Source organism: Bos indicus, chromosome 5, assembly GCF_029378745.1.
Source record: "Bos indicus isolate NIAB-ARS_2022 breed Sahiwal x Tharparkar chromosome 5, NIAB-ARS_B.indTharparkar_mat_pri_1.0, whole genome shotgun sequence".
NCBI classification, from domain to species: Eukaryota; Metazoa; Chordata; class Mammalia; order Artiodactyla; family Bovidae; genus Bos; species Bos indicus.
In genome coordinates this window covers 113,863,835-113,877,362 of record NC_091764.1, presented here as the reverse complement: position 1 = coordinate 113,877,362, position 13,528 = coordinate 113,863,835, and the positions used below count along the sequence as shown (strand labels likewise).

Here is a 13,528-nt window from a genome sequence, read left to right as displayed (position 1 = left end):
CCCGTCCTGCCCGCCCTCTCTCTTCTACTCCTGGGAGTTCCTTACCAAGACTCAGAACGCTGTGGCCGTGGTTTCCATGGCGGGCTCAGCCTGATCTGGGCTTGCGTCCCTTTCACATGGGGTTCCCACCGGGTTGTGACTTAGATATATGTGCGTGAAGCTCTGTCCTAGTTGGAAGGTGCCCAGGACAGGTCCTGACCCAGAGCAAGGCTCTGGAGACATTCACTGAGTGAATGAATGAGTGAACCAAAGTCCCTTGTGGGTCATCCGAAGGATTTCCACAGGAATTAGAGGCGCCAGCCTGGGATTTTTACCATCTGTGGATTGAAGGCCTTCTGGCCTCGACCCAGGTCCCAGGCATGAGGGTTTGAGGGAGCAGGCCAAGATGCAATTCGACGGACAGATAGGAGAATGGAAAGCAGAGCTTTCCGGAGAGGTCAGCGGTGAGAGAGACCCCGGGAGAATCCCCCGCCGCTGCCCAGCCCCCAGAACCCTGCTTCTGGAACCTACCAGGGGCCATGGGCACCTGGAAGGCCCTCCTCCCGTTCCTGTATGTCACCCTGCTGCCCCCTCATACCCATCCCCCACGCAGACTTCCCCATCCACAACTGCACACCCTTGGGGGCTGCACATGCCTCTCTCCTGGCGCAGACCCTTGTTGTTCTCTGCAGAACCTCCCCGAACCACCCACCCGAGCCCCTGGCCCAGCCCCAGTAAGGAGACCTCCTTGAAAGAGGCTCAAAGGTTTAAGGCAAAGCAGCTGCTTTCAACCAACACCTCATTCTTTGCAAAGCGCTCTCACCTTTGTTACTATGACTATTCTTCATCAGATCCGTGCAAGGTGGGTATTTCACCTGCATATTGTAGGTGAGGCAACTTCGCCCACTGGCCTGGGATGCAAATGAAGCGGGGGGGGGCGGGGGGGGGGAGTGTTGCTCGCCTTCTAAGAGGGAGGAGGAGGGAGAGGGAAGGGAGGAGGGAAGACCCAGTCTCTTAGAAGGGCTCCTCCTGGCCAGAGCCTCCTTTCAGAGCTGGCTCCCTCGAGAGCCGCCCATCACTGCCCACAGACCCTTGGGAATCTGCCTTGGGAAGAACTATGGGCAATCTCTCAAGTGTGAGAACCAGCATCTGTTACTACACAGGTCTTCTGGTCTCCCAAAGCCTCATGGAGCTGGATCCCCAGGGTGGAGCCAGAAATCTTTGCAATTAGTGGCTGCCACCCCCTCACCGCTCCCTCCCCCCCCACCACCCTCACTGCACGCCCTGGCCCCAGGGGACTGAGGTCCTCAGTCCTAAAGAACCCTGAGCGGTGAGGGGTGACAGTGCATGACTCAGCCTCAGGGGAGGCTAATTGCTCCCTAACTGGCTGAGCTCTCTATGGGGAGTCCTGCCTGGAAAGTCCCTGGTTGTCACTGCAAAGCCACAGACTGGTTTGCCTGGAGCCCGAGAGCTGGCTCCTGTGAAGCTGCCCCAAGAGGAGTTTCTAAGGTGTTCTCAGCCAAACCAGCTGTCAGGACGGAGCAGGGTGGGCTCTGAAGGAGGTTCTCGTGGGTGCTGCGGAAAAGCATCAGAGAGGCAGGCAGGTTGGGGTCCAACGGCCTCACGCCCTGCCTTCTGTTCCCCCGGGCCCCCAGCACATTCCTGGTCCTGCCTGCCCTGTCCTCCCCCCTCCCCCCACCACTTTATCATGTGGCCTCTCAAGCTCTGGTCTGCCCCATGCTGACCGGCAGCCTCTGGGCAGCCCAAGACCCCTGGAGAGGGAAGAAGCGACTTGGAGACGCAGGCATCCCAGGTGGGAGAGAGCCACGTGTGCCACCAGGTGGCGCCATGGGCACAGGACAACCCAGGGGCCGCCCTCCAAGCTGGAGGGGAAGCGGGTGGAAGCCTTAGGATAAGACCTTCAAGCTCTGCACACCCCACCTCCCTCCATCCGAGGACCTCCAGTGATCAGCCTCCGGGTGGGTGTTTGTCTCTCCCAGGGACACAGTTGTACCAAGAGTCTAAACCTAACAAGGCCATGGCACATGGTGAACATGCAATAAAGGTTGAAAAACGATGCTACCTTTGTTCTTCAGATCCTCAGGATTACTTTTAGTCTGGCAGGGGCACGGGAGGGGGCACTGGCTCCTTGCTGCCTCTCCCAACGGTGTTAGCAAGGAAGTGAAAGTGAAGTCACTCAGTCGTGTCCACTCTTTGCGACCCCATGGATAGTAGCCGGCACCAAGCTCCTCTGTCCATGGGATTTTCAAGGCAAGAGTACTGGAGTGGGTTGCCATTTCCCTCTCCAGGGAATCTTCCCAACCCAGGGATCGAACCCAGGTCTCTCACATTGTAGACAGACGCTTTACCATCTGAGCCACCAGGGGAAAAGTCTTATCTAACTCTGGGTATATATCCAACAGGAAAACCCTGGACTCTGTCTCTTCTGTGACCCCAGGCAGGCCACTTATTCTATTTTGCTGCATCACTAAATGAAGTTTGTAATGCTAGCCTCCCCCCATAGAATCAAGTGAACTGCAGGACAGCATAGTGGTTAAAAAGCTTCCCTTGTAGCTCAGATGACAAAGAATCTGCCTGCAATGCAAGAGACCCAGGTTAGATCCCTGGGTGAGCAAGATTCCCCTGGAGAAGGGAATGGCTACCCATTCCAGTATTCTTGCCTGGAGAACTCCATAGATAGAGGAGCCTGGTAGGCTACAGTCCATAGGGTCGAAAAGAGTAGGACATGACTGAGGGGCTAATACCTTCACTTCCCTTTTCATAGTGATTAAAAGCAAAGCCAGGGAACAAGGAGTCCTTGTTCTACTACTTCCTAGCTGTGTGGCCTTAGGGAAGTGACTTGCAGTCTCTGAACTGCAGTTTCCTTGTCTGTAAAGTAAGGGCAATAATAACACCTACACACATGAGGTTTCTGTGGGGACTGAAGTATTCAATACATAAAGAGCCTTTAGAATTGTGGCTGCATGAAGCAAATACTTCATAAACAGGCCAAATTTAGGGCAGCTTGAGCTGAGAAGATACTCTGGAGATGGGCCAGGTCGGCCTTCCAGGCCAGGCAGGTATATTTCAGCGGAGCCTATATGCAGGTCAGGAAGCAACAGTTCAAACTGGACATGGAATAACACACTGGTTCCAAATAGGAAAAGGAGTTCGTCAAGGCTGTATATTGTCACCCTGCTTATTTAACTTATATGCAGAGTACACCATGAGAAACGCTGGGCTGGAAGAAGCATAAGCTGGAATCAAGATTGCCGGAAGAAATATCAATAACCTCAGATATGCAGATGACACCACCCTTATGGCAGAAAGTGAAGAAGAACTAAAGAGCCTCTTGATGAAAGTGAAAGTGAAGAGTGAAAAAGTTGGCTTAAAGCTCAACATTCAGAAAACGAAGATCATGGAATCTGGTGCCATCACTTCATGGGAAATAGATGGGGAAACAGTGGAAACAGTATCAGACTTTATTTTTTTGGGCTCCAAAATCAGTGCAGATGGTGACTGCAGCCATGAAATTAAAAGACGCTTACTCCTTGGAAGGAAAGTTATGACCAACCTAGACAGCATATTGAAAAGCAGAGACATTACTTTGCCAACAAAGGTCTGTCTAGTCAAGGCTATGGTTTTTCCAGTGGTCATGTATGGATGTGAGAGTTGGACTGTGAAGAAAGCTGAGCGCCGAAGAATTGATGCTTTTGAACTGTGGTGTTGGAGAAGACTCTTGAGAGTCCCTTGGACTGCAAGGAGATCCAACCAGTCCATTCTGAAGGAGATCAGCCCTGGGATTTCTTTGGAAGGAATGATGCTAAAGCTGAAACTCCAGTACTTTGGCCACCTCATGCAAAGAGGTGACTCACTGAAAAAGACTCTGATGCTGGGAGGGATTGGGGGCAGGAGGAGAAGGGGACACCAGAGGATGAGATGGCTGGATGGCATCACTGACTTGATGGACGTGAGTCTGAGTTGGTGATGGACAGGGAGGCCTGGCGTGCTGTGATTCATGGGGTCGCAAAGAGTCGGACACGACTGAGCGGCGGAACTGAACTGAACTGGGCGGATGGTTTGCACACCTCCAGTAACAGCGAGCTCATCCCCCCAAAAAAGGAGGCTGGTCCACAGTGGACCGGCACAGTTCACGATTGGATGGGTCTCGTTCAACTGAGTTGCAGCCTGCTCTCTCCCCTGGGCTGGGTGGTCAGGGCCACTCTCAGAGAAAGGAGTCAGTGCCACCCATCTGCCGGCTGCTACGTGGTGCAGAAAGGGGCCCCCAGGGCAAACCCCAGTGTTGCTAGGAGGGGAGGGAGGCCACTCCGCACACCACTCTCTCTCTCTCTCCAGTGTGCAGGGTACCTGAGGCAGAGGATGGAAGGAAACAAGGAGCCGATCCATCTGCCCCTGGTGCCCTGGGCAGTGGGGTCATGAAGCCCAGAGGAAGGTGACATTCTCCATCCCGACTATCAGGCCGCTTCTCAGGGGGCCCTGGCAGGCTCCTCCTGGTGCTGAGGTCTACAGGGAGGAAGGAAATGACTTCCTCCAGGTAGGAGAGGAGAGTGGTCCCCTTCCGCTTCCCGTCCCCCCGAGGCCCACAGTGCAGCCTGGAGAGGAGACAGAGCAGATCCTGAGCATCAGGGCCAAACGCAGCTCTGGAGCCTCACCTTGCTCGCTCACTTGGGGCAGCTGGAAATCCTTTCTGGGTGTTCTGTGTTCCTCCCTAAATGGGGAACACCTTGAGGGCAAAACTATGACTTATGTGTACCCCCACTGCCTGGCACACAGTAGGTACTTAATAAGTGTATGGAGGCCAACGACAGTGATCTCATTGGGAAAGCTTTAGTCTTTGTGTGGACAAGGCACTTTAGGACTTCAGGGACTGGTGTGCTTCCCCATGTCCTCCTTCACAGCTGCCACCTCCTCCATGAAGTCCTCCTGGTCACCCCTTCCTCCCTCCACCCCGAGTAATTCACTTCTTCCCCTTCCTCCCTCTTTGCTCTGTACACACTCTGCTTTTGAGGCAGGCTGGAGCAGAGGCTGGAGTCATCCTGAGTCACTTCCCCTAGATGCATTTCTTAGCTGTGTGACCTTGGGCAAATTTTAACTTTCTTGTGCCTCATTGTCCTTATCTGTAAAATGGGAGTGACTATAAAACCTGTGTGAGTGTTAGTTGCTCAGTCGTGTCTGACTTTTTGCAATCCCACAGACTGTAGCCAGCCAGGCTCCTCTGTCCATGGGATTCTCCAGGCAAGAATAACGGAGTGGATTGCCAGTCCCTCCTCCAGGGGATCTTCCCAACTCAGGGATTAAGCCTGCATCTCCAGTCCCCTGTGTTGGCAGGTGGGTTCTCTACCACTAGCACCACCTGGGAAACCTGATTATAAAACCCACCTCATGGAACTGCAGTGAGCATTAAATACATGTGTAGATTAAAACTGTCTCATATGATGTGTCTGGCGTTGGTTGAGTAACAGCTCTGAACTGCCATGCGATTGTGTAATTGTGCAGACGGCTGCTCTCCCACCTGAGATGTGGGCTCCTCGAAACTGGGGTCTTTCACTTCTGCATCCTCCTGTGGAGGCCAATGCCTAGGGAGGAACAGGTGCACAGCAAAATGCGAAGAGATGACGGATGGATAGAAGGGTGGACAGACGACTGGGCGACAGCAGGAGCTGAAATGAGCGGGCCCCGGGGCCCTTGCCTGCAGACTCAGCTGTGGAGGCCTGGCCCAAAGGCTGCCCTGGAGATGCCAGTGGGGCCTTACATGGTCTGCTCTTCCTTTCACCCACTGATCGCAGCTCCCCCCAAAGGCAGGGGAGAGGAGAAGCCTGTGGCCCCAAGTCCAGCAAGTTCACTGCCCAGCAGCTGCTTCAAGGAGAGGAGGCGGAGTCTCGAGGAAACTGTGGTTCCTGAATGTGCTGCGACTTCTCTTTCATCACCATCACTGAGGCCCAGATGGCAGGGCCTGGGCCCCTGGCTCCCCACCCAAGGTCTGCGCCTGCCTCTCCCCAGGCGCTGGGTGGCCTCAGACTATCTAGGAAACTCAACAATGACCCTGGACTTCTGGCCACTTCCTTTCAGGTCACGTCTGCCTGGGGAGGGTGCCCGCCTCCTCCAGCTCCGCCCCGGAGTCCAGCCTGATGCCCTGAGGCACCCACCTCCACAGCCAGCCTCGGAGGGAGGCATTTAGGCTCATTCATCCTTCATTCGTGCACCAGGATTTATTGAGCACAGACCAGGTGCCGGCCCTGTGCTAGGCTCAGGGGAGGCAGAGGTAAAAAAAGACAAATGGGAGGCCCCCAGGAAGGCAAAAGGCTGCAGGCTAGACTCGGGCCCGGAGGCGGCAAAGTTCCCAGGACCCCGGGGCTTGCAGACCCAGGGCTCAGGCGGCACCATTAGGGGGCCTCAGGCTCTGTGTTGGTGGTCGCAGGGGTGGGGGGTGGGCAGAGCAGCCCCAGAGGGGACAGGCAGGGGTCCCTGCTCCAAGGCAGCCTGGCACTCGGCCGCCTCCCGATGCCAAGTCATAAAGAGACGCCTGGAGGCGCAGACCGATGCCTTTATAACGCTCCCTCCGTACGTGGAGGCATTAACATGACGTCTATCACCATGGCATCGAGGTGCTTAGACAACCTGCTCCCCCCAGGAGCTCGGAGACAGCGTGAAGCCGATTATCTGTGTCTCACCGCGACATCTGCGATCATGTATCACGGTGATGGATCCACAGTCAATACCACTGGGGTCCTGCCGCCCCCCAGCCCACAGGAAGTGTCTGCTGTTCATCCGTCTTCCTCACCTGGCGGGCGGGCCCTGCTGCCTGTGTCCTCCTGGTGCTCCTGGAGTTGGTAGGAAACAGCGTTCTGGTTTTCACTGTTCGTGTGCTCAGCGGCTGAGGGGAAAGAATTTAGACCAAGGGCAGAAACTGGACCCAGTGCTGCCATCCCTGGAGGTCAGTTAGGGGTGGGGAGAGAGGCTTTGGCTTCACCCAGCCGGGCTGCCCCTATCATGGGCACATCGCTTTGCCTCTTGGGGGCAGAGTTTGTCAGATTGGGATAAAAGCCTTGATCTTGAGGGTTGATGGGGTACTAGGGGCTTCCTCGGTGGCTCAGTGGTAAGGAATCCACCTGTAATGCAGTTGATTTGCAGGAGACTCAAGTTTGATCCCTGGGGTTGGGAAGATCCCCTGGAGTGGGGCATGGCCACTCACTCCAGTATTCTTGCCTGGAGAATTGCACGGATGGAGGAGCCCGGCGGGCTGCAGCCTATGGGGTTGCAAAAGAGTCAGACACGACCAGCAACTGAGGAGCATCAACAGTGATGGGGGAAAAAGGGGGCGTGCTCAGCTTGTGCGGGCCAGCTGGCTGCTCACCTCCACCCCAGACCCCTGCCCTCTGCTCCTCTGGACAGGCAGGCATGCATCTGTCCCCCATGCCACCCGGCTCTGCCCGGTGTGGGGCTCCAGAATGCCAGGCCTGCACCAGCTCCCAGTCTGCTGGGGAGAGGGACCCAAGAGGCAGGTAGTCACTGACCTGTGTTGGGGGCCTGTGGAGGGGAGGACAGGGACTGGGGTTCACTCCTGATGGGGAAGTGATTCCTGGGCCTCCTGGTGGCGGAGGGGTGGCTCGAGTTTAGGGGAGCTGCAGCAGGGAAGACATCTGAGGTGGGTTGGAGGGGAGGTGTCTGCTGGGCTTCTCAGGGGGACCCCCATGGCGGCTGTTGTTGGGCTAAGGAAAGACAGCAGGCTTTTTGGTCTCTGGGAAAGGCTGGAAACTTGGGGCTTTTGTCCACCCCCCACCCCCCAAATGCCTGCCCCTCCCTCATCCCCCTAGCCCCTTCCACTCCCCCATCCCAAACCATCCTCTTTAAGGAGCACCTTGATCCAAGGGGCTTCTGGGCTATTTCTGAGGGGCAGTTTGTGCGAATGGGGTTGGTATGCTGTTTTTTTTAGAGTTTCGGGCCTGAGCAGCTAGACCTGCCCTCCTTTGGGCTAATTTATCCAGCAGAAAAGGGGCTGAGAAGGGGAGAAGCCGCCGCCTCAGGGGTGAGGGTAGGGCGTGAACGGGAGGCCTAGCCCCTCTCTGTTCTTCTGCATGTCGTGTTGTTGTTCAGTGCTGAGTCGTGTCCAGCTCTTTGCGACTGCATGGACTGCAGCACGCCAGGCTTCCCTGTCCTTCACTATCTCCCAGAGTCTGCTCAAACTCATGTCCATTGAGTCAGTGATATCATCCAACCATCTCATCCTCTGTCACCCCCTTCTCCTCTTGCCCTCAATGTTTCCCAGCATCAGGGTCTTTTCCAATGCGTTATCTCTTCGCATCAGGTGGAACTTCAGCATCAGTCCTTCCAATGAATATTCAGGGTTGATTTCCTTAAAGATGGACCGGTTGGATCTCCTTGCAGTCCAAGGGACGCTCAAGAGTCTTCTCCAGCACCACAGTTCAAAAGCATCAGTTCTTGGCGCTCCAACTCACATCTGTACATCCTGGACGGGTGGGAGCCCCACATCCTCGCCTGGCGGCGCCCTGGCCTGAAACTGTTCCCACCAGGAAAGTCCGGGGTCACTGAGAGGACAAGGCGGCCAACTGAGACCTGGAGGAAGCAGAAGGCTGGCCGGGGAGGAGCCTGTTAAGGACGCCAAGGGCAACCGTGGCTACCAGCAGGCTGTCCCCGCCCGCGACCTAAAGAGGAAGAAGGCCCCGATGGAGAGCTGGCCTCCGCGACGGAGGGCCTGGCCGGGCCCCCTCCCGGCCCCCAGGCTGCTGGGCTTGATCCTGTTCCCCTGGACCCTGCCGCTGGCAGGCGCAGGTACGCGGTCCTCCCCTCCTCCCGCGCTCTCTGCCTCGCGTACATCACAGCCGCTTTCATCCGCCGCGCGGCTAATTCCCCGGACCCGTCTCCGGGGATTTGCTGGTTGCGTTTGAACATTGCAGACTTCACAGGGAAAGCCTTCGGGGACCGGGAGATGTTTAGCTAATGCCTTGCCGAGGTGGCTTTTGAAGAGGCGGGGCCGCGCCCCCAGTCTCGCTGCTGAAACAGCCTCTCTCCCGGCTCCTCCTGACCCCCTGGCCCCTCAGCGAGGTGGGTGGGCGTTGCTGCGGGCCGGGGAGGGGGGCCATCCGGTGGGGTGTGGGATCTCTGGGAAGGGGCAGCTCACCCCCAAGGTATCTGACTGCGGAACCCACGCCTTGAACCTGCCCATTGGTGTTGCAGCCCCCACGTTGGGAGGGGTGGGGCGGAGGGAGGGAGGCCACCGTTGGTCATAGGGCAAGGTGCCTGGGAAGTTGGGTGGATGGATCCAAGCCTGGCCCTAGGATGGGTGGCCCAGGGGCCAGTTCATCCAGGCCAGGGAACTCCCAGGAGTGTCCCCCACCAGGGCTGCCCAGCCTGGCTCTGGGGTCTCTGAGGCTGTCTCACCTGGGCAGTGCCCACCCTCCTGTAGCCCCAGCATCCGCCCACCCCGCTGGGCAGGCTGGGTGCAGGCTGGATGCTTCCCTTCTCATTCACCTTGATTTTTATGAGCCTTCCAGGAGCTGCTCCCACCCTTCTGCTCCATCCTCTGCCTTTCATTCATACCATAAGCAATAACAGCTATATTTGTCCATATATTTTTAAAAAATGTATTTATTTGGCTGTGCTGGGTTTTAGTTGCGACATGCGAGATCTCTAGTTGCAACATGTGAATTGTTAGTTGCGGCATGTGGGATCTAGTTCCCTGACCAGGGAATTAACCCGGGCCCCCTGCATTGGAAGAGCAGAGTCTTAGCCACTGAACCACCAGGGAGGTTGGACATCTACTCTTATTATCATAAATTAGCCTCTCTGTGCACATAAGCTGGGCTTCACGCTTGTACTCAGGCCCCTTCAAGGCACCCTTGGGGTGCTGTTCCCATTGGCACCATGTAAGCACGGAGAAATTGAGGCCCAGCACAGCCAGATAGCTGGCCCACAGCCTAGAGGGCAAGTAGAGGCCAGGTTCAGCTCTGAACTGACCCTTGGAAGTGGGCTCCAGGGGTCCTCTTGCCTTTCTTTGTAAAGAACATCCTTCACAAAAAATCTACCCCTTTGGGAAGGCAAGACTCAACTGGGTGTACCCAGTCCTACCGCAGGCCTGACAGCCCAGCCCCTGTGAGGTCATCTCCTTTCGTCTGTGCACCTCACACCCCCAACCCCGTCACCAAACCCCCCGCCCCAATGCAAAGAAGGCTGAGAAAATGCAGCTTCTTGGTGACAACGTGTTGAAACTCATTCGTTTTAATTTCCCCCCCAGTTCCCCTCATTTCTCTTTGTGTGGTCCCTCCTCCCCAAAAGGGACCCCCGCACACCCCAGTAACTGAGTAGAAGAGACTTTTGGGGTGCTGCTGTGAAAAGTGCTGTTTGTAACTGTCTTGACCACAAACAACATATTCCCCGCCCCCGGCCCCCTAGGATTGCAACAGACATTGTACCCAAGAGAAACTCTGCTCTTTCGCAAGAGGTGGAAGCACCTTGTGGTCTCTTGTAGCAGCAGACAGCACCCGGTACTCCTGGTCCTTCCCCTGCGGGTCCTGGCTTCTGTCTCTAGTCTGTGCCATGCCCCTCCCCACCCTCTTATCTCCGAGCTTTGAGAATCTGATGGAGGGAATCCAGTTTCTCTCACATCCCCCAAACCTCCCCTGACCTCACCCACCTGCCTAGTGTAGCCAGCTCCATCAACCATCAGCACCACGACCCAGCCTGCAGCCTCAGGAGTGTCCATGGGGGACCTTGGGGACTGTCGTCGTTGAAGCTTGGGCTCAATACACTGTTTCCCTGGACCACCTGATGTAGGGTTGTGTGCAGGCCAGGGTGTAGAGTCTGGATCTGAGCTCTGCTTTGGACCTGGGCCCCTGGGTAGGTTCTTTCTTTTTTTTTTCAATATGTATATTTCTTTACTTATTTGGCTACAAGGGGTCTTTGTTGTGTCACGCGAGATCTTCAGCTGTGACATGAGAACTCTAGTTATGGCATGTGGGATCTAGCTCCCTGACCAAGGATCGAACCCAGGCTCTCTGTATTGGGAGTGAGGAGTCTTAGCCCCTGGTTGTTGTTGTTTAGTCACTAAGTCATGTCCTACTCTTTCTGCGACCCCATGGACTGTAGCCCACCAGGTTCCTCTGTCCATGCAATTCTCCAGGCCAGCATACTGGAGTAGGTTGCCATTTCCTTCTCCATGGGATCTTCCTGGACCAGGGATTGAACCCTTGTCTCCTGCTGCTGCTGCTACTGCTGTTAAGTTGCTTTAGTTGTGTCCAACTCTGTGTGACCCCATAGACCGCAGCCCACCAGGCTCCCCCGTCCCTGGGATTCTCCAGGCAAGAACACTGGAGTGGGTTGCCATGTCCTTTTCCAATGCATGAAAGTGAGAAGTGAAAGTGAAGTCGCTCAGTCGTGTCCAACTCTTTGAGACCCCGTAGACTGCAGCCTACCAGGCTCCTCTGTCCATGGGATTTTCCAGGCAAGAGTACTGGAGTGGGTTGCCATTGCCTTCTCCGTTGTCTCCTGCATTGGCGGGCAAATTCTTAACTACGGAGCCACCTGGGAAGCCCTTTAGTCACCGGAGCACCAGGGAAGTCCCCTTGGGCAGGTTCTTAATGTTGCTCGATGGCCTCACCTGTCAAGCGGCTGCAATAGTAATACCTGAAGGTGCACGTGACGGGAGCTCAGAGAATGTCAGCCACCTGTCTGCCTAGCAGAGCCAATCAAGATGCAAGATTAAGTTGGCTGGCTCTACATCTTGGGGAGCCCCCGGGCTCCTTGGGGTCACTCTGACCTTTCCAGGGGTCTCTAGCAACACCCTGGGATGGCAACTCAGGACCGTTCTTGCTCCCAACCTTCCTCCCCTGCTCTCCTCTGATCTCTCTGCAAATTCTACTTTTCTCAAAGGGTCTAGTGGCTACCTCTGGTCTGAAGGGCACCTTTTAGAGGAGAATCATCTGAGTCTGAGGCTCAGCTTTCCTGAGAGCAGCTACACACCTGCTCTAGCCCTGCTTCCACCAGGCTTCAAGTCACTACCAAGGGCTTTGAAGCCAGACAGAGCTTCTTCAAATCTGGCCTTCTTCTATTGACTGCTGTGTGACCTCAGGGAAGTTCCTTAACCTTTCTGAGCCTTGGTGTTCTCAACAAACATCAGTCTCCAGTCTCTCCCTGGCTGTGTTTATTTCTCAACTATTCATTAAAGAGGACCAGTTCCAGACACTGGGGGGAACTGAGGGTAAATAAGCCACAGCCCCTACTCCCAGCTTGGCGGAAACCGTGAGACTCACCCGCAGAAACAGGACCCCAGGGCCAGAGTCCTGATGCAAGTTCGCCTCCCCTCCCCCGTTAGCTCGGGACTCAGGTGTCGCCGCTTCCTTTGTTGCCCAAAAGCTGTTCGGGAGCCTGCTGCCTCCCTCCCCGCAGCTCCAGGCCTCTGTCAGGACTGGCCTCTGCTTTTGATCTTCGTCTAATCCCAATAAAGAGCTTCCGAGGCAGGCGGAGGAGAAGACCTCCCTGTTGGAGGTGGGGCAGAGGGGGTGCTGGAGGGGGCGGCGGGGAGGCGACGGAGCAGGTGGGTGGGTGGCAGGCACAGCAGGAATAAAGGCTGGGAGGCCAGAAGGCAGAGCCCGGGGGGAGGGCATGGCGAGAGGTTCAGACTCGCTGCGGAGGAGGGTCTCTTAGTAGAGCTGCGGGATACGATTCCCACTGGGATGTGGGTCCGCGTGGATCATAAACGCCTGTCAGGCAGGAGTGCAGATGCCGTTCCAATGGGGCCCTGTCAGTGCTTTCTCTTTTAAAATCGCGAACTAGAATACATACGCAGAGAAGCACCATAAATATTACGAAGCCAAGTGTGGCGTGTCGACCGTCCAGGTCAAGAGAGCAAACACTCGAGGGCCCCAAAGCCCCTGGACGCCTCCCAAGACACCGCCTCTCCCCCACGCAGAGGAACCACCATCCTGAGTTTAGGGCAATTGCTTCCTGGCATTTTTTTTGTACTTTTATCCTTTGGTTTGTGTCCCTAAACGATACAGATTAGCCTGGCTTTGTTTTTGAACTTTGTATAGTCAGAATGATGTTGTGGGTGTTCTCTGCGACCTACTTCTTTCACTCAACATCTTAAAATGTATTTATTTGTTCACTTTTGGCTGCACTGGCCCTGCTGCTGTGTGCAGGCTTTCTCCGCTGTGGCAAGAGGCACAGGCCCTCTTTAGTTGTGGTCCACAGGCTTCTCTTGTTGCGGAAAATAGGCTCTAGAGCGCGAGGGCTCAGTAGCTGTGGCACACGGACTGAGTTGCCTCTCCGTGTGTGGGATCACCCCAGGCCAGGGATTGAAGCTGTGTCCTCTGCAATGGCAAGCAGATTCTTAACCACTGGACCGCCAGGCAAGTCCAAACATTATGTTTTTTAAGCTATATCCGGTTGACAGTGTGGCTGGTTTGTTTATTTTGGTTGGTAAAGAGCAGGGGTCCCAAACCCTGGCCACTGGGGTTGGTAAGTCCAACCCACTGCCTTTTTGTATGGAGTTATGAATGTATTTTTCTAATGG

The 13,528-nt window shown here is 55.6% G+C and overlaps 1 protein-coding gene across 2 annotated transcripts in view; it reads left to right on the top strand.

Moving 5' to 3' along the window:
* Positions 1-8,568: 8,568 nt before the first annotated feature.
* NFAM1 (NFAT activating protein with ITAM motif 1) overlaps positions 8,569-13,528 on the top strand; it is a 37,425-nt gene continuing 32,465 nt past the window's right edge. For both annotated transcript variants that reach the window (XM_019961923.2, XM_070790527.1), the window contains exon 1: positions 8,569-8,790. In XM_019961923.2, the coding sequence (XP_019817482.2) occupies positions 8,685-8,790 (106 nt within the window). In that variant the 5' untranslated portion in view covers positions 8,569-8,684. The remainder of the gene's footprint in view (positions 8,791-13,528) is intronic.